The sequence below is a fragment of the Schistocerca cancellata genome, chromosome 2, assembly GCF_023864275.1.
Source record: "Schistocerca cancellata isolate TAMUIC-IGC-003103 chromosome 2, iqSchCanc2.1, whole genome shotgun sequence".
Taxonomy (NCBI): domain Eukaryota; kingdom Metazoa; phylum Arthropoda; class Insecta; order Orthoptera; family Acrididae; genus Schistocerca; species Schistocerca cancellata.
In genome coordinates, this window is record NC_064627.1 from 316,602,979 (window position 1) to 316,624,046 (window position 21,068).

The 21,068-nt window shown below is 39.8% G+C and overlaps 1 protein-coding gene across 1 annotated transcript in view; it reads right to left on the reverse strand.

The window, feature by feature from the left end:
• Nucleotides 1-2,107: 2,107 nt before the first annotated feature.
• Nucleotides 2,108-21,068, reverse strand: part of LOC126153665 (protein jim lovell-like) — a 791,593-nt gene continuing 772,632 nt past the window's right edge. Inside the window, exons 8-11 of the mRNA XM_049916086.1 lie at nt 13,825-14,010; nt 13,664-13,736; nt 9,431-9,562; nt 2,108-2,802 (exon numbers count right to left, since the gene is read on the reverse strand). Coding sequence (XP_049772043.1) covers nt 2,108-2,802; nt 9,431-9,562; nt 13,664-13,736; nt 13,825-14,010 — 1,086 coding nt within the window. The remainder of the gene's footprint in view (nt 2,803-9,430; nt 9,563-13,663; nt 13,737-13,824; nt 14,011-21,068) is intronic.

Below are 21,068 nucleotides of genomic sequence, written 5' to 3' on the forward strand. Positions count from 1 at the left end.
ATGCATTTTATGTATGAAATGAGGTTTATGTTAAGCCCTTATTAATTTTTAAACTGTACAATAAAACAGAACACATAACCTATTTCTATTTATCAGCCAGAATCTTCAAATTTTTAATAGTGGTATGAAACAGTTATTATAGAGAATCTTTTTCACCTTCACAACCACATAAACCTTAAAACATTTTACTGTTTTATATCACTTCCTAGTGACAGATTTCAAAATACCTAAATGCTGTGGTGGAAAGTCAAATGGTATTGGAATAGGGAATTCACATTACAGTGTACCATAATCCATTGAACAGAATGCAAGCTTTGCTTTCTGCACAGCTTTTCAGTGGCTAGCACACTTCAATATGACAATATGGATCATTTCATGCTATAACAAAAATACTAGTAGAGTAAAAGAGGAGCTCAGGTTGAAGAAATTAGAAGAGGACTGATAATGAAAAATCATCTTAATTCTGAACAATGCAGCATTTCAGTAGATGTACTTGAGTGTGTGGATGGGTGTGTAAGGGTATTCACTTACATTAGAAAAAAAGGCAGCAGCTTGAAAACTAATAAAGTCCCTGTGCTATCACAGATTTGCATGTATCATGTATCACTCAACTACAGAATAGTACCTTCAGTGACAACAGTGTTATGAAAAGCAGATATGTCCACATAATTAGCTAAAAAGATTTAGTTCCTTGTGAATATTGTACTTTTAAAACTTATCATACAGCATTCAGCACATTTATTCACCAAATACCTTGTCTTTACATTAAACTTTTTCAAAAAAGTGTGAATGTTGATTTTTTTCTCTCTGTGGGCAGGAGACAGATATCAGAAAGCAGATTTCCAGCATGGTCAATTTTAAATGGTACTTACATCTTTTAGTCATCAAAAAATACTCTAACACTAATGCTATTACAATCTATCATATTTTTTTAGCAAAACCTGGACATAAAAGAAAATTACTCTATGAATCATGGTACCTAAAATAATGTGTTTTGTGTATGTGTGCATATAAGCAATATTCATTTTCAGATGTGTTTTCCTATTTTCTAAAATGTCTATAAGAATTGCATTTGTGGGTAGTGTCATTCCATCCAAAATATTCACATAAGCCTTCACAATTGCCTATGGAAGCTTGTTCATATACCACAAGCTCATGACATTTACAGATAAACTTTTTAGCACATGTCAAGTAACCACATTTTCTTGATACCTTGCTGATAACAAACAACAGTTTTACAGTTAAAGCAATGTTTCAAATGCTTTTATAACATTTATCACAACAGTAATAACGCTTCCGTTTCACTTGAAAATCTGTATTATCCATAATTATGGAGAAAAGATTCTGTTAATCATCCCAAGCAATATATTAGCACTTCCATATGCTGTCCAACATTTCTTAACAAGCTTTTTCACTTATCTCACCACAAAAAAACTAATATAAAAAGGATGTTACCTCTACTATGTATTTACTGAAGTATTAATATAGACTATAAAAGCATTTCATATTTGTCTTCAAACTTAAAATTATCAAATATTTGGTATAAATCTCTGCAGGAACTGTTGTTTCTGTTATTATGAATTAACTTAATTAGGATGTATTAATTATAATTAAATATAAGTTACTTGGAACATTGGCATTTGAAGTCAGTCTTGTAAAGTAAACAATCAACCATGGAACATGACAATTTCATGTTGACACATTTTCTATCTTTTTGTCTGATTGTGTGTACTTCCTAACATATATATAGAAAGCACAAGAGAAAGACAAAAATCTATCAAAGTGTTTCATGTTGCACCAAACCCATCACAATATTTCTGCACCTCTTATGCACACCATTTCTTTTCAGCACCCAAGTTTATTGTGGCTGTGAATAAGCTGGATTTCAGTCAAATGCAGAGACCTCCAGGTTGTGAGGTAGGCTCATAGATTAATTCCATTTAAGCAGAAAATGTACTTCAACAGCTACAGTAATTTCAAGACACACAGCATTCTGTACAAAAATGTGATGGTCTCAGTTTCACATCCAGGAAACATATCTTGAAATGACTGCCCTACGAAAAACAGTAAAATGGTCATGGGAGCACTCAGTCACTACCTAAGATTCTTAGTTTTGACCATTCTGTTCTACAAGTTGTGCAGTGTCCTCTCTTGGCGGTGGTGGTTGTTGCATCACTTCATGTTCTTCATCAACGTTACTATTATTGTTCTCTCTTGATTTGCGTCCACTACCACTTTTGCAGTCATCTTCCCTATTTGCAGCTGTGATGTCCAAGGGAAGGGGCATTGATGGGCCAAACAATTCACGGTTCTTTTCTGACTGAGGGAGGAGATGTATCATGCTGACAGGTACAGGAAATGATGCTGCAAAATCAGGGTAGAAATTTGCAGCTGTATATGGGTTAAAACTTGGTCCTATTGAAACCAAGTCATGCTCTGAGACTGGAGGCCCCAACATGTCTTCTGGGTTGTTGGACTTACCAGAAGCATTATTGTTGTTATTATTATTGTTGTTGTTGTTTCCATGGCTTGGTCCCATAGGTCCAAGTCCTAAGAGTTCCAAGGGACCAGTTGGTCCACCAAGGCAATCTTTCTTGAGTTGTTCCAGTTTCAACGATTTTCCATATTTTCCACGAACATACATCAGCAAACTGTTATAAGGAATTCCAAAAATTCTGGAAGCTTGAGAGGTTGTCATTTTCTTGTTCCATACATGTTGCAGTGCTTCAGTTAATTCAGCATTCGTCCAAGAGCGTGGTGGTCCACCTCTAGGAGCACTGTGCTGCCCTTTTGGTCGGCCCACTGAATGTACACACAACAGACATTATTGTACTAATTTAAGAATAAGTATCAAAGCACATTTTTTCACAGTTAAATAACATGCACAACAACATTAACACCTTTATGATTATAAAGAGTTTGGTGCCATTCATTGCAAACTTTACTCTTTGAAACAAGAATTCAGAAACATGAGATTATTAAAGATTTGTTTAACTATGGAGAAAGTACAATCCTTTTATTCAGGAAAATCACTGGCTATCTTAGCATGTTTCACATGATTATCTTGATAACTACTTTAGATCTATTTTTCTTTATCACTAAATGACAAAAAAGGTGCTGTTCTATTTTCAGCCAATAAGTGAAAGTATGATTTAGATCTCGAGAACATGTTAGCAATGACATGTGAGTAATTTCTCCATTAAATCATGAGTATTTTCATGTATAAAATAAAAGAAAAATACTAATAACAAAGCATACACCAAAACAAAAGTTGGAGGGTCTTATCCTCCATTTTTCAGTAATTCTAGGGCCAAATTATATGACATGGGAAAAGCACACCCCTCCCTCTCTCTCTCTCTCTCTCTGTCTCTCTCTATCTCTCTCTCTCTCTCTCTCTCTCTCTCTCTCTGTGTGTGTGTGTGTGTGTGTGTGTGTGTGTGTGTGTGTGTGTGTGAGTGAGTGTGTGTGTAAACGAATTACGAATTCAGAATTCAGATCGGCATCAACACTCTACCATCATGATGTTGAAATGTTGTATATCTTCTACACATCTAGATACTGTGGTATTTTGTTATTAATGAGCCCACCTCAAGAAGCTAACATGGTCTGAGATCACTTTCAACAATATGTGAACATAGTTCACAGTGATTTACTACATCATGTTGCTATTTGCAAGTACTGATGCAGTGACACTGTATTTTGCTGTCCATTCCATTATGTTGTTAAAAAAAGGTAAGGATAATCCATCTAAAGTTGCTCAGGGATGATATTTCCCAGTCTTGTGTGTATCTTGGATTATTTTAAGGCTTGTCACAGTCATAAAATCACATACTGTAACAGTCCATCACGATCTTCCATTCAACACAGAGACTGACCAGGTTTTATTCTATCAATAACATGCACTACCAAACAACCTGATAAATCACATGGCTTAGGCCTTTATTAAAGAGGTAAACTAATTCAATAGTATCTCCAGATGAGGACTGCTATTAAGAAGTTAGCATGCGTAATATGAACAGCTGAATGTGATTAGGTCAGGCTATTACAGAGAAAATTATAGAACCCACCAGGAGAGCAGCACAGGCTGCTGTTAGGTGCAGAAGATAATTATTCAGTTAGTTGGTTGGGAGATATCATTAAGTACCACAGAAGTAAGAGGTGTAAAAAACATATGACCTATAATAACTAAAAGCCCCATGCACACAAAAAATTACTATTAACAAGAGAGTGGCAATATTCATTTATGACTGTAATGAAACCATCATGAACCATGATGCTAAACGTTTGCACAGTGCCCACAAATTGTGGTAACACAGTAGAGTGACCATGGGTCAGTGGGCAGGGGGGTTGCAAGAATCTTTGAGGTACTGCCTAGATTTCAAATTCCAACAGTCTTCATAAATCACAAAAGAAGGAACATATTAGGAAATGTTTTCACTAAACAACTACGTAAGCACCAATGCTGACTACAGACCGTAATGATCTACAAATAAGGCCTGATGGTTCAACCTAAGAAAGCAGGAGAAATACATAAACTACATTAAGAAGAGGTATATAAACAGTTCACTAAATGGAGAAAGTAGCTACAGTATTCAGTGTCTGGGTTGCTAAGCTGAAACTTAGATAGTTTAGTACATGAGTAATGGTACGTAATCACAACAGAAAATATTACATGTGTGCAAACACTATTGCCATAAGACATGGAGTCAGTCTGGACACCGAAAAAGACCACAGATAATTAATGAAATGAAAATATGCATAAGCACACATAATATGAAGAAATGCCACAGCATAAGCACACATGCACACCCATACGCAACTCACACACGACTGCAATCTAAGGCAACTGTAACTACACTGTGAGCAGCAGCACCAGTGCATGATGGGAGTGGCAAATGGGTGAGGGTGATGAGGAGGCTGGGGCGGGGAGGAGGAGGGATAGTATGGTGGTGGTGGTGGTGGTGGTGGTGGACAGTGAAGTGCTGAATGTTAGATCGAGGGAAGGGGAGAAGTGGGAGGGGGGGGGGGAGTAGTGGAAATGGAGAAAAGTAGAAAGACTGGGTGTGATGTGATGGTGGAATGACGGCTGTGTAGTGCTAGAATGGTAACATGGATGGGGCTGGATGGGTAACGACAGTGAATAATGAAGGTTGAGGCCAGGAGGGTTACAGGAACGTAGAATGTATCACAGGGAAAGTTCCCACCTGCACAATTCAGAAAAGCTGGTGTTGATGGGAAGGACCCACATGGTACAGGCTGTGAAGCAGTCACTGAAATGAGGGATGTCATGTTTGGCAGCAGGTTCAGCAACAGGGTGGTCCACTTGTTTCTTGGCTGAAGTTTGGCGGTGGCCATTTATGAGGACAGATGGCTTGTTGGTTGCCATGCCCACATAGAATGTAGCACAGTGGTTGCAGGTTAGCTTGTAGATCACATGACTGGTATCACAGGTAGCCCTGCCTTTAATGGGATGGGTGACATTCATGATCGGACTGGAGTAGTTGGTGTTGGGAGGGTGTATGGGACAGGTCCTGCATCTAGGTCTATTACAGGGGTATGCCCCCAAGGTAAAGGGTTGGGAGCAAGGGTTGTGTAAGGATGGAAGAGTATATTGTGTAGGTTCGGTGGACGGCAGAATACCACTGTGGGAGGGGTGCGAAGGATAGTGGGCAGGAGCACAACGAGAGGTAGTGGACAATGTAATTCATTTGCTCCAGTCCTGGGTGGTACTGAGTTACAAGGGGAATGCTCCTCTGTGGCCGGATGGTGGGACTTTGGGAGATGGTGGAAGACTGGAAAGATAAAGCATGAGAGATTTATTTTTGTACGAGATTGGGAGGATAATTAAGGTCTCTGAAGGCTTTAGTGAGATCCTCAGTATATTTTGAGTGGGACAGCTTGTCACTGCAGATGCAACGGGTCAACATATAGAGAGGTGGCTTGTTGGGTTGAGTACAACCAGGTGAAGCAAATGAGGGGGGAGTTGTTGAGGTTCTGGAGGAATGTGAATAGGGTGTCCTTACCCTTAATCCAGATTGCAAAGATGTCATCAATGAATCTGAACCAAGTGAGGGGTTTAGGATTCTGGGTTTTTAAGAAGGATTCCTCTCAATGGCCCATGAATAGGTCGGCATAGGATGGTGCCATGCAGGTGCCCATAGACCTACCATGATTTGTTTGTAGGTAATACCTTCAAAGGAGAAGTAATTGTGGGTGAGCATATAGTTGATAATGGCAACTACGAAGGAGGTTGTTGGTTTGGAATTTGTTGGGCACTGGAAAAAGTAGTCTTTAATAATGGCCTAGCCACACCTGGTCATCACATCTGCAGTGACCAGCAGTCCCTCTCAAAATATACTGAGGATCTCACTGAAGCTTTCACAGACCATAATTAACCTCCCAACTTTGTACAAAAATAAATCTCCCATCCCTTATATTTCCAGTCTCCCACCATCTCTCAATGTCCCACTGTCTGGCCACAGAGGGGCATTCCCCTTGTAACTCAGTACGACCCAGGACTGGAGTAACTGAATTACATTCTCTGCCAGGATTTTGACTACCTCTCGTCATGCCCTGAAATGAGAAATATCCTGCCCACTATCCTTCCCACCCATCCCACAGTTGTATTCCACCGTGCACCGAACCTACACAATATACTCAATCCATCCTTACACAACCCCTGCTCCCAACTCCTTACCTCATGGCTCATACCCCTGTAATAGACCTAGATGCAAGATCTGTCGCATACATATTCCCACCACCACCTACTCCAGTCCGGTCAGGAACATCACCTATCCCATCAAAGGCAGGGCTACCTGTGAAACTAGTCATGTGATTTACAAGCTAAGTTGCAACCACTGTGCTGCATTCTATGTGGGCATGACAACCAACAAGCCATCATCTACATAAATGGCCACTGACAAACTTCAGCCAAGAAACAAGTGGACCACCCTGTTGCTGAACATTCTGCCAAACTTAACATCCCTCAGTTCAATGACTGCTTCACAGCCTGTGCCATATGGATCCTTCCCACCAACACCAGCTTTTCTGAATTGTGCAGGTGGGAACTTTCCCTGCAATACATCCTACATTCCTGTAATCCTCCTAGCCTCAACCTCCATTAGTCACCACCCTCACCCGTCCAGCCGCTTCCCTGTTTCCATTCTAGCACTATACATCCATCATTCCACCATCACACGCAGTCTTTTTACTTTTCTCCTCTTCCACTACTTCCCCCCATCCTCCCTACTTCTTCCCTTCCCTCGATCTAACCTGCAGCACTTCACTGTCCACCCTCCCCACCATACTATCCCTCCCCTCCCTACCCCAGTCTCCTCCTTACCCCCACCCAGTCACCGCTCCTATCATGGAATGGTGCTGATGCTCACAGTGTGTTTTCATTTGCCTGAGACTGCAGTAACGTGTGTGTGTGTGTGTGTGTGTGTGTGTGTGTGGCATCTATTGTTGAATAATGCCTTAATGTCCAAAAGTTTTATTTGTGACAGTGTTTTTGTTGTGCCTATCTGTGACCTAGCATCTCCACTATATGGTTAGTAGCAACTCCGCTACCTGGTTAGTAGCAACTTTCCTTTACATAGTGTAGTCTGACTTTTAAAGAATATGTTAACATCTGATTTCAAACAAGAAAAGGCATTGGCTTCAAAAAGATAGTTTTTGAAGAAAGGAGGAAAGATCAGTGTTTAATGTCCTGTTGACCACAAGTTCATCATGGGGAAGGGAAAAGGGTACACTCTTTGCAAAGGAACAATAACATCATTGGCATGAAGTCTTTTAGAGAAATCAAGGAAATCTAAGATTGTGTGGCTAGATCCATATTTGAACCATTGTCCTCCTGAATGAGAATCTTGTTTCCTAACCACTACACCACCTCACTTTGTTATTGTTTCTGTGAAATTCTGGAGTTCAGTTTGGTGAAACTAGACAGATTCACAGAAAAGCATTATCATTAAGGACCACAGTAGGCATTAGGAGATAATTATGGGAACTATACATAATAAGCTTAATTTATTCATTCTGGTGAACTGGCCAATAAAGTAATATACCTCTTGTGACAGAAAGAAAATTTGAAGAAGTGCTTGTTCGTAATCACTTTGTCTTTAGAAAATATGAGGCATGCTGACAGCAGTTTCCACTTTCACAGAGAATTTAGGCACATCTGGATATGAGATAAAATTTGCAGGCCTTAGAAAAACTGTCAGTAATTCCAGCATCGACATATTTATGATGAGAATAGGAATAAAGTACATCACAGGATACATAATTTACAAAACCTGAAATAGCTATTAAGAATGATAAAAGTGGAATATGTTGAAAGATAGCTTTGAATTCAGGTAGTGTCAAGGAAATTTTAATTAACCTGTACATTGAAGATAGAATGAAGGAAGGGTAAAATATGTTCAGAATAGGAACGAAAATTAATGTAAAGTCCACCAAAAACTGCCAGTCCATTTTACACATGAGTCCAGATTTTCTCCAGTGATTTTCAACTCTCAACAGTCATTCTATTATCTATTTAATGAACAAAATGTGAAAGTATATGTGATAGTTCGAAGTAGCACTGTGTTTAAAAGATCATAAAAACCTCTCTGTGGTCCCAACATGAGGCTATTAGACTTTTTGTCTTCATGATTGTGCACACACACAATGTGTGTAGAAGTAGGAAAGGAAGAACTAAGTACCTGAAGAGTAGAATTGTTGAAAGAAATCATATGAACTCAAGCTTTTGCCCAAATATCACACTTACCTGACCTTGTGCAATCTGCAGCAGCCCATAAAAGTTCAGAACTGATCTCAGAAAGCACTAAATGACAACAGCAACTGAGATGGTTCACACAGTCTCATTGCAAGGCTATTTTATTTTGTAAGTGATCACATTTCATCTTAAGGATTAACCGCAACGTTTCCACTATTTAAAAAATGGGCTCTCTGAGCAGCATTATTTTCTCTCTGAATTTTTATTTCTTTCAGTTATTTACAACATTACATTGACCATTTGTCATAAGCACTCACTAACAAAAACTTTGAGTACCATAAACTGGAGTTTTCATTACATAGCAACTTACCACTTTGATCACATGTAACAATTAGTAATCTGAAAGTTTGCAATTAAAGTCCTTTTACTTAAGGTGATGCTCTCCTATGCCAAATCTTGTGAGTGTGTGTATGTGTGCATAAAATTAATTGTTCCATGGTTTGGATTCTACATCTGACTATATGTATGTCTATAACTGGTTGACAAATCAGTTCTAAGACAGAAAGAGGTGAGATCACATGCTGCTGATTCTTTTATTTCTTCTTATTATTCTTTACATGAGAAGGAGAGACAGACAGAGAGCAAGAGGGAAGATATCAGTATGAAGTTATACATTATAGCTATACAAATACAAGAAACATGATTGTCATTACTTACACAGGTATTTGCTCTTCCTTTTGCCCATTATATGGTGGTTTTCCGTCCTCTGTTCTGGAATATCATTCAACAGAGGTGTCCGGCAACTTTCAATCCCAGGAAAGAAACCAAGTTGAGAATCAAGAGAAAACACTGGAAGGCAAAAGATGTAAAGGTGGGTTAGTTGTATATTGCTTTACAACGTGCAAATAATGTGTAAAATGTACATAACATGTTGATGATTATAATTACTGAAATATTAAAGGCCGATCCTCTTAACATTTTACAAATCTGCCAAAAACCACGTTATACAGGGTGAAGTGAAATTTACACTCTCAGGCTTCGCAGACCAAACCCTCAAATGCTAGTGATAAAAAAATGTCTCTCACAAAGTTTTGTCTGGTGAGTACATCCGGCAGAAAAAGGACGTTAAAGTGTGGCAATCTGGCAACACTGTAACCATGTGTGTGGTAACTACCTCTGTTACCACATTTCAGCTGTGCAGTAGAGTTGGTGCAATGGATAGAGTTTTGGGTTAGCATGTAGGAGGTCGATGGTTCGATCCTGGGTTGGGGTGCATTCCCCCCCCCCCCCCCCCCAATACTGTAATATACACTAGGTCACATGTATAATTTTGCAACATTTTGTAATGCTGAACATAACAAATATGTGGTTAGACAAATAAGAAATAGACAGTTGAAACAAATGACCTTCACAGGACAGAATAACTACAGAAACAATATCAATTTTGAGATGCTAAGAATGATAGCACAGCACTTGTTATTTATACTACATGTAATATGAGCACTAAGATGTTTCACATTAACAACCAGTGACAACAAAAGTGTCCATATTAATGATTGCATGACCTTCACAACAGAATACATTGTAACCAGAACAACAGATGCTCAAAGTGACCTCCCTGTACATCCAAACTTTGTGCAACCCACCAGATTATACAGCACTGGACCCTTCACAGCAAAACTGCATCCACAGTAACAAGAGTAGCATGAACACATGCTACCAATTCTTTCACATTCATTGGCGGAGTAGAGAACACGAGCTCCTTCAGGTGTCCCCACAGGAAGAAATCCAGGTGAACGCGGTGGCCATACAATTGGACCTCCACGTCCAAGCCATTTCCCTGGAAATGTTTTGTCCAAATACTGTTGCACATTAATTCCAGAGTGTGGAGGTGCACCATCATGTTGGAACCAAATCCTCTGCCGAATATGTAGTGGAACATCTGCCAGCACATCAGGCTGATAGTTTGAGAGGAATGCATCATACCTTCGTGCAGTCAACCCGTCAGGCAACAAGTAGGGACCCAGACACCTGTCACCCAATATTCTGGCCCAGATGTTGATACCAAAGTGAACTTGATATCAACAGTTATGGGTGATGTGCGGGTTAACCTCACACCAATGGTGGGCATTGTGCATATTGAAGACACCCTCACGAGTGAATGCTGCTTCATCTGACCATATTACAGTGTTCATGAAGTCACTGTTGGCTTCCAGTTGTTGTTGGAACCATTCACAGATTTGTGTCCGCTGATGGCAATCTGCAGGATGCAGGTGTTGCGTGAAAGCATAATGATAGGGGTCCAGCCCATGCTCGTGCATCATGTTAATGACCATGCCTTGTGAGACACGCCGCTGCCTTGCTATGTTACATGTACTTACTGAGGTTCTTTGTGTATGACCTCCACAATATCTTCCTCAGTAGTTGGAGTACAATGAGTCTGTGGACGACCACTGTCACATGATGGTGGAAGGAGAGAATCTGACTCCCAAAGGCGCAGCTCCAGATGACGAAACACACTTTTATCTGGATGGCTTTGATGAGGACATCTAGCAGCATATTTATGAGTGGCAACACCAGCCCAGTTATCAGATGCACCAAGGACCAGAAGCATATCCACATATTCATCGTTTGTGTATGCAACACATCTGCCACATGGTTTAGAGGTGTACAATGAGAAAATTTGATATGTGTACGCAAGTACACTGGAGTCTGTCATGGGCGCATTACTTCACTCGCAACAAGTCCCTGTCTGGTGGACAGTGCATACAGTATACACACGCTGTCAGTCCTATGCACTGTTCCACCTAAAGTGCATTACCCCTCTGACAGATACTGCTCTGCATGATTCATCCCAGTACTGCTAATTGTGAAATGTTTGGTTTCAAATTACACTGTTTCCCTAATGGTAATGAATGTGATCTTTCCACTATCCCACTGATAGAAAAACAATTACAATAATAATAATAATGCATCAAGATACGTGCTAAACAGTATGTGGTTTCCAGACTCAATGTTGAAAGGCATAATTAGTGGGACAATGATGATAACGTGTAAAAATAGTAACAGAGTTTGGACATTATTCACAAAGCACGTTGCTTGTCCTACTGGTAACATAAGGCCGTAACAAAATGTAGTGGAGCTGAACGAGGCAAGAATAATAGTTGGTACTAATCCATGGGATCATTGGAGGAGGGTACAAAGAATACATAAATTCACACCCACGAAGTGGAAAGGGCTTCTTTCAAAGCTGACCAATCCTCCATCTCTACGACCGTAGTATGTTTTCTAGAACACCCACTGCAATCGCTGTTGACGATTGAGATGCCAGATACCGTACTGCCAGGACTACATTTACCAAATAAACAACATATACCTCAACCCAGGATCGAACCATCGATCTCCTGCATGCTAACCCAAAACTATATCCACTGCACCAACAGTACAGCATGACTTATGTGTACTGACGGAGGTAGTTAACATGCATGTGGTTACAGTGTTGCCAGATTGCCACTCTTTAATGTCCTTTTTCTGCCGGATGTACTTGCTGGATGCAATTTTGTGAGAGACATTTTTATATCACTGGCTTGGGGGGAGTCAAGCTGCGAAGCCTAAGTGCATGAATTTCACTTCACACCGTATATAATTATTACACATATTGATAAATCACTAAGGAACATTCAAAATGTGGAAGTGAAAATGGAATATGAATATTATATGGAACAGAAGAAAGGTGTGCACAAACCCATGTGCACGCACATGGCCACACACACACACCACACACACGCGCACACACACACACACACACACACACACACACACACACACACACACACACATGCACGCACGCACACACACATGAACAGATAGTTGTTTAAGTGCTAACTTGTGTAATACACAGGCAGACTCTCCATCATAAAAATCAGGAAGATAGGTAATACAAAAAAAAGTTGAGGCTTAACACATTCATGTGTAGAAGAGAAGGAAAATCTTTTCTTGTCTGTAAAATAAGATGCAGATTTTATTTAGCTAACAATGGAAGTGTGTGTATGTGCATGTAAAATTAATTGTTCCATGGTTTGGATTCTACACCTGACTATATGTATGTCCGTAAGTGGTTGATGAATTGGTTCTAAGACAGAAACAGGAGAGATCAACATGCTGCTGATTCTTTTATTTATTCCTTATTATTCTTTATATGAGAAGGGCTCAAAAGACAAATTTTATAATTAAAACTGAGAAGAAAAATCCTAACATTGCTTGCAATGAGCAATATTGGAAACAAGAAGAAAACTAAGTAAAGGATACAGTAAAATAACATGCCTGTGAAAAGACAATAAGTGTATACAAACAACAAAATCACAATGCAAATGGAGTAAAGATACTGATATGGGACTTAAGGTGAAGAATGGAACAACTGAACTGTGTTTGAAATTAATGTGCCAAAAAGTTCAAAACAAATCAGTTTATTGTTTGTGTGGCAGTTAAAACAATTTAAACATGCTTTGGAAACTTTAGATGAATTTTTAGGTATTAATTTTAAAATTAGGATATTTGTTGAGTAGACATTTTCATTACTGATTACCACCTCAACTGGTAAAGAGACATAAATTTTGAGAGTTTGCATCATGCTTTGTTATTTTTGATGAGAAGTTAGGTTGTTTTTAACTTACTTGACAAATGAAATACTTATTATCAGGAAATTTGTTCTCTGACTTTGCTTCTGGACTGATAAAATCATGAAATATTTATTTTAATTCATCTTATCAAGGGCACAAATGAATTTTCAGAGCAGATAGTTCAGGAAGAGCTGCATATCATTTCTTTACAAAGTTTTGTGAAAGATGACACTTTACAATAGGATTTAATTTCAAAATGAGAAAATTTGTAACAATCTGCCACTAGAACTAATATATTTATTGCAGCTTGAAAATAATAATATGCACTTACTGTGTGGTGGAGTTAAAGACAGTGCAGAAACAGATGAGAGTGGTGGGAAACTAGAATTATCTAGTGATGCATCCTGAAACAGAACATGTAAATTCAAATATCAATAAAAATAAAGGAAAGAAAATATTAGTGTTTCCAGGCAAGTTTAATAATCTACTTACTGGCGGTGGTGGTGGTGGTGGAAGATTGACAGATTCAGTGCTGTTACAGAAGTCAAGTCTATCCCGATCCCTTTCCCTGTCTCTTTCTCTCTCTCTTTCACGATCTCTCTCCGGAGTGTGTATCTCTAAACGGCTGCATTCAAGGTTTTGAGTCTCCTCACTTTCCAGTTTGAGAGGAGGTGGATGCTGCAAAAAACAAATGAAACTTTCTGTAAGATTCTGCTCAAGTAGTGTTACTTCAGAACTGAGACAGTTATATATTTCACAAAAAGAAAATTTATCGTTTTGCTGATGGGAGACATTTATAGAAAACTGCATAATATATTTCTATGATGTTGGAGAGACGCAGAAACATGCACATAATGAAGAATAGAAATATCTTTCAATTTTAGGTGCTTTGAGTTAGCATGCAAGATAAAGTAATTTCTATCATACATAAAAAGTCTAAAATAGCTAGACAGTTCAATCAGAATGCTTACAGTTTATAACTAGTGTACCATAAATCAAAACGTATTTAGATACAGTGTGGTGGATGTACTAACTTGAGAGTAATAATAACATTACTTTATGGACAAAAACTGACAAATAGGATAGAAAGTCTGTAATTATCAAGTATACCACCATCTAATCATTTGACATAGTATAATTTGTTCAAATGAGTTAAAGAAATCACAATGAAAACTAAATCCTTGTAAATTTATCTGCCTACATTCACTCATTATATCGAGAAAGGGAGGAACATTGGTTGAATAATAACTGAATAATAACACCTTGTCATAGGTTTCAGATGTTTCTGAAAGGACTGCGTGAATCAGATTTTAATAATCTGCCAGAGAAAAAGAGTAATCTTGAGTGAGGATTAACTGGAGTGGTAGAGAATAGATAGAAGAGATGAGGAGGGAAGAAAAGTTAGGCAAGGACATGAGGGAGCTCTTCTTCTAGTGTAAGCAGATATTATCATGCAAACAACCAAACATACCGACCAACAGCTGTAGGTGGGTATGTTGGATGTTGTGGTTGTGCCTGAGAGTGTGTACTTATACTAGAAAAAGAGAGGTAGCTTCAAAGCTACTTATATCCCTATGCTGTTATGTGTGTCTATGCACCCAACCTAAATCAACTAGAAGTGGGTGCCACTGTGAGATTGATTTGACCAATTAAAAATGCAGAACTGCCTGACATCATCAATGTTGACTTCATACTGTACAGCAGCCAATCAACACACAAGTTTATGACAACAGCACAAGTTCAGCTGATTTCAAATCACTCATCATCGGGGTAAATTGACATTGTAATTATTCATTACAATATGTGACAGTGAGATATTCGACAGTGTTCTAGGTGTTGATGGACGCGGAGTGAAAATTGTGAATGGACATGAGAAAAATATAGTGTTCTGATGGAGAGAATGGAGCAATTTCACTTGGTGGGTAGACATAAAGTAATAATTAAAAACTGAACCTGAAGACAATAATGGACATAAATCCAGGCTAGGCTTATCTTTGTGTGACAAACTGGATGACAGATCTCCACTCACTGCTCACTGTAGTGTGAATGAGGAAGTGAACAGTTCTGAATTGGCTGAACAAGTTAATGTCTAACAAAAATTGCACGAGGGGAGTAGTGAGTGCAGTGAAGAGCCAGTAAATGAGAATTTTCATTTCAAAATGTTGAAGTTAATGAGAGAGCTAAATTCAAAAATTAACTGAGATAAAAATGCATTAGTAAATTCAAAAATAGATACAAGTAGTGGTGACATTAAAAAATAATTTTAAAAAGAAATTAGTAAGTTAAAGATTGAAATGGAAGACACTAAGAAAAACATTAATGTGATTAAACTAATCTTATGAATTTGGATAGGAAAACTGAAACTGTAAAAATTGACTTTGAAAATAAATTAAATGAAGTAGCACAAGATATAGAAGCTAAACTGAATAATGTTAACAATAATCAAAATATCCATGGGTGTACTGCCGGTCTACAGTGTCCAACGGGCACAATATTTCGGCGATCATACATGTCGCCATCATCAGGTGAACTGACGGACTGAGCTCCTGTGAACATGCCAGCATGGAGATCCGTACGCTATGGCTTCTCAGAGGGAACTGGATTCGGTCGCGGCGGCAGCCGATTTAAATACCCTCCGCCCACGGCGCGCTCCCTCCGACGTCCGCGCCCTGCGCCACGGTCGCACGGTGGAACAGATTGCGACGGCATCTCAGATGATGTCGGTGTGATGGCTCTGTCCGCCGTGGTCGTCACAACTATACATTTGCTCAATTTACTCTTGATTAACCCAATCGCTGGTTCCCAAGCCTTGCTAAGATTATAGCCACAGTCACGGTTTATGAGGTCATCATTGGTGAGAATTTCGATGGCCTCTCTAACAACGCTGTACAGTATCTCGACGTCTGTACCAGAATCCTCGTGCGTTCGTACTCCATAGCGTGATTTTCTGACAAACATTGTTCAGCGACCGCCGACTTGCTCGGATACATCAGTCGAGTGTGCCTCTGGTGTTCACAGCATCCATCCTCGATGGTATGCATTGTCTGACCAATATACGACTTGCCACATTGACATGGAATCTGGTACACACCAGCCTTCCTGAAACCGAGGTCATCTTTGGCGCTCCCCACCAGTGCACGAGTTTTATTGGGAGGACAAAACAGTTCCTACCCAGTGTTTCTTCAAAATGCGGGCGATTTTCCCCAAGAGTGCGCCTGTATATGGAATAAACGCAGTGCCTACCTCCTCCCTCGTGATTTCATCCATCTCCACAGGTTGTGCTGTAGTGGTTGGGCGGAGAGCACGTTAAATCTGGCGCTCTGAGTACCCATTTTTTCGAAATACAGTTCTCAGATGTTCCAATTCCTGGGGTAGACTCTCTGCATCAGAGATAGTGCACACCCTATGTACTAGAGTTTTAAGTACCCCATTCCTCTGTGAAGGGTGGTGGCAGCTGTCTGCTTGCAAATACAGATCAGTGTGCATTGTCTTCCGATACACCCCATGACCTAGGGTGCCGTCAGCCCTTCTCTTGACCAAGACGTCAAGGAAAGGTAATTTACCCTCTGTTTCAGTCTCCATAGTGAATTTTATGTTGGGGTGTATGGAGTATAGATGTGTAAGGAAGTCAAGGAGTTTATCCATACCATGTGGCCAGATGACGAACATGTTGTCCACGTAACGGAAAAAGCAAGTAGGTTTCCATTCGGATGACGACAGGGCTTCCTCCTCGAAGTTCTCCATGTTCATTTGCTACCACCGGTGAGAGTGGGCTACCCATGGCGACTCCCTCGGTTTGTTCGTAGTATTCTCCATTAAAAAGAAAATACATGGAAGTCAAGTCATGCCTAAAAATTTCAGTGGTCTTCTTGTCAAACTTTTTACTAATCAGTTCTAGTGACTCTCGCAGGAACAACAAGGAAACAACGTCAAAACTCACCATAATATCTGACTCATCCAACCTGAAGCTATCCAGGCGTTTAACAAAATCCACGGTATTACAGATGTGATGAGGGCATTTACCCACATAAGGACTTAATATTCCCATCAGGTATTTGGTCAACAAATATGTAGGTGCCCTGATGCTGCTGACAATGGGGCGTAATGGTACCCCCTCTTTGTGAACCTTTGGGAGTCCATATAGCCTAGGCGGTACCGGGCGATGGGGTAACAATTTCTTAGTGTCACCCTCCGCTAAATCTGCGTCCTTGAGAAGCAACCTCATCTTGTTCTCCACCTTCTTAGTAGGGTCAATGCTGATCTTCTGGTAGGAAGCGTCATTTAGCAGGCTCTGCATCTTATCAGTGTAGTCCCTATGGGAGACAACAACTGTAGCATTGCCTTTGTCAGCCGGTAAGACAACAATTTCAGAGCCCTCCCTCAAATCACGAATGGCTGCTCTCTCTTTACTGGTGATATTTGACTTCATAGACTTGGATTTCATCAATGCACGACAAGTTCCACGACTTATTTCCTCAGCTGATTCAGGCGGAAGTCGAGCTGCAACCTGTTCAATGGCACTAACAATTTCTGCGACCGGAGTGAACTTGGTGTGGGAGCGAAGTTGAGACCTTTCTGCAAAACTGAGACCGCATCATCACTCACCGCCATGCCACTCAGATTGATGACAGTCTTGCACGGAACCTGCAGAGTTGGTTTGTCGAGGAGACGTGAGAACTTAGCTGTTTGACGTCCCGTTGCCTTCTTATGGGCAGAATCAGCTGCAACCCAGGTGACACCATCAGTCCAATCCCAGGAAAAAGAAGTGAAATTACTAGCCAGTTGAAAATGTAGTTTGAGTAATTCCTGTGAGATAAACTCAAGGCTCCGGCGGGTGAATTGCACTCTCTCATGTACCAATGCGAGGCTGGCTCGTTTCTTGATTCTCTTAGCTGCTGCAGAATTGATGTGAAGCATAACCTTAGCAAAATTTGGATCACATTCTCGGAACGACATCTCTTTAGAAAGGCTCCGCCGTCCACGCCCTGCGCCGCGGTCGCGCGGTCAGACAGCGGAGGGAGCGCGCTGCGGGCGGAGGTTATTTAAATCGGCCACCGCCATGACCGAATCTAGTTCCCTCTGAGCAGCCACAGCGTACGGATCTCCGTGCCAGCACGTTCACAGGAGCTCAGTCCGTCAGTTCACCTGACGATGGCGACATGTATGATCGACGAAATATTGTGCCCATTGGACACGGTAGACCGGCAGTACACCCGTGGATATTTTGATTATCAAATACGCCGGGAGAAACTCCAGAATCACATCAATGTTAACAATGCTTGTGCTGATAACAAAAATATAATTCAGAAGTATGAGGAAAGAAAATGGTATCTGTTGAAAATTTGTGTAAAAGTAACTAACAAATAGCAAAATGAAATTTGTCATAAAAATAGAGATGACCTTTTAAGTCAAACTGATCAGCTTAAAACAGATATGGAGGGCAGATTTGAAACATAAATAGAAAATAAATGTACAGCTGTTATTGGAAAGCCTAAGCTTGTTGAAATTGAAAAGAAAGTCAGTAAGGTGCAAAGTATTAAGTATGGTTTTTGTACTGTGTCTAGTGGAGTTCCTTTTGCTAGTTGTAAGAAATTTAATAGTTTTGAACCATGTGGTGATGTGCTGCCCCTTAACTTTATTAAAGAATTTAATGATCTACCTGAAATTTGGGATGATAAGGAGAAAATGTCTACTGTATAACGAGTTTTGAAAACTGATTCTTGTGGTTGAGCATCTGAAGTTGCAGAATCTTGTTGTTCATGGGAAGAGTTCCAAAAATAGTTTTTGAATGAATATTTCTCTAAGGATGAGCAGCAGAGAATTTTAAGTCAGTTCTGGGGTGGTGTTAGATGTCATCCTAGGAGAGAGACTGTTAAAGGTTTAAGTCAATTTTGGATTAACAAATTAAAGTATTTAGATAAAGAAGAGGGGAGTGAGTCAGTGATTATGGGATTAGAAAACAAACTTCTACAGAGAATTTGAGTATTGCTTTTACCTGTTCCTAGAACTAACATTAATAATTTTTTGAAGTATGTGGGAAAAGTAGAAAAGAGGTCCACAGGTGAAGATAACGGGAGAAACTTTGAAGATGGGAACTACTCAAATAAAGACCACCATGTGAATAGAATGAATAGAGCAGATTCAGGAATGACTAATGGTGGTCCTAGGAATAATTGGGTGGACAATGGTCCCAAGGAAAATATAAGGTGCAGGAGAAGACGTAGAGACATAAATGTGGGAAATGATGGTAACTTTGGATCAAATAATTTAATCTAGGATTTGCTCTAGTTGGGGCTCGCACTTCGGCAAGACACAGGATAGAGACATTTGTAAATAATTGTACTGTAATTATGGAGAACGTTAATGTAAATAGCAGTAACAAGGTAGGTGAAGAATGTAGATCATGTTATGTTCTGAGTAAAAGTGTTTCTAGTACTGTAAATTCTGTAACACAGAAGGAATTAGACACAATAACAGACCCAATTAGTGAAGCAGGAAGTGTTTCAACTCTTCAGTGTATAGAAGATTACAGGAAAGAATGCCAAGAAAAAATACACACAACTGAAGAAAGCAAAGCAAATCAAATATCTTTCGTAGTGGTCAAAATTGGTATTTGAAGTACAGCAAATCCATACTGCTGATAGTGAGAAGGTGGAGGTTGTTACAGAGAATTTAGGTGTATATACTGATACAGATAAGGATAGTGGAACAGAATGTGTGCAAATAGTGGATGAGTCACTGATGATTGGAAATAGTGAAAAGGAGGAGCTCTTAGTTGGTTAAATGAGGAAGGTGTAAATGAAACTGTGAATAAATGTGAACTAGTGTGAGCAGTTCTGATTAACAGGCAGGGGTTAATGTGACTGTTGAAATCTTGAGTGACAATAAAGCAGAGTACATGCAACCAGTGAGTGATGTTCTTGCCAGTGTATACAACAGTGTGGATGAGTGTCAGTTTGAATAGGAATGTAGAACTTCAGTAGTGGACAGTAATGTCAATAAATTTCAGATAACTCAACCTGAGGTTATTAAGATTGAAACAGAATGTATCTCGATGGTAGGTGAAGATGTACACTATGTGGTAAAAAGTATCTGGACATCCCCAAAAACAAATGTTTTTCATATTAGGTGCATTGTGCTGTGCTACCTACTGCCAGGTACTCCATATCAGTGACCTCAGTAGTCCTTAGACATCATGAGAGAACAGAATGGGGTGCTCCACAGAACTCATGGACTTTGAATGTTGTCAGGTGATTGGGTCTCACTTGTGTCATACGTCTGTATGTGAGATTTCTATTCTCCTAAAAATCCCTAGGTTCACTGTTTCCAATGTGATAGTGAAGTGAAAATGTGAAGGAGCACATACAGCAAAAAAGCGTACAGGCCGACCTCGTCTGTTGACTTACAGAGTTTGCCAACAGTTAAGAGGGTTATAACGTGTAATAGGTAGACATCTATCTGAACCACCACACAGGAATTCCAAACTGCATCAGGATCCACTGCAAGTACTATGGCAGTTAGGTGGCAGGAGAGGAAACTTGGATTTCATGGTTGAGCAGCTGCTCATAAGCCACACATGACACTGGTAACTGCCAAATTACGAATTGCTTGGTGTAAGGAGCATAAACATTGGACGATTGAAGAGTGGAAAAACCTTGTGTCGAGTGACAAATCATGGTACGAAATGTGGCAATCTGATGGCAGGGTGTGGGTATGGCGAATGACCGGTGAACGTC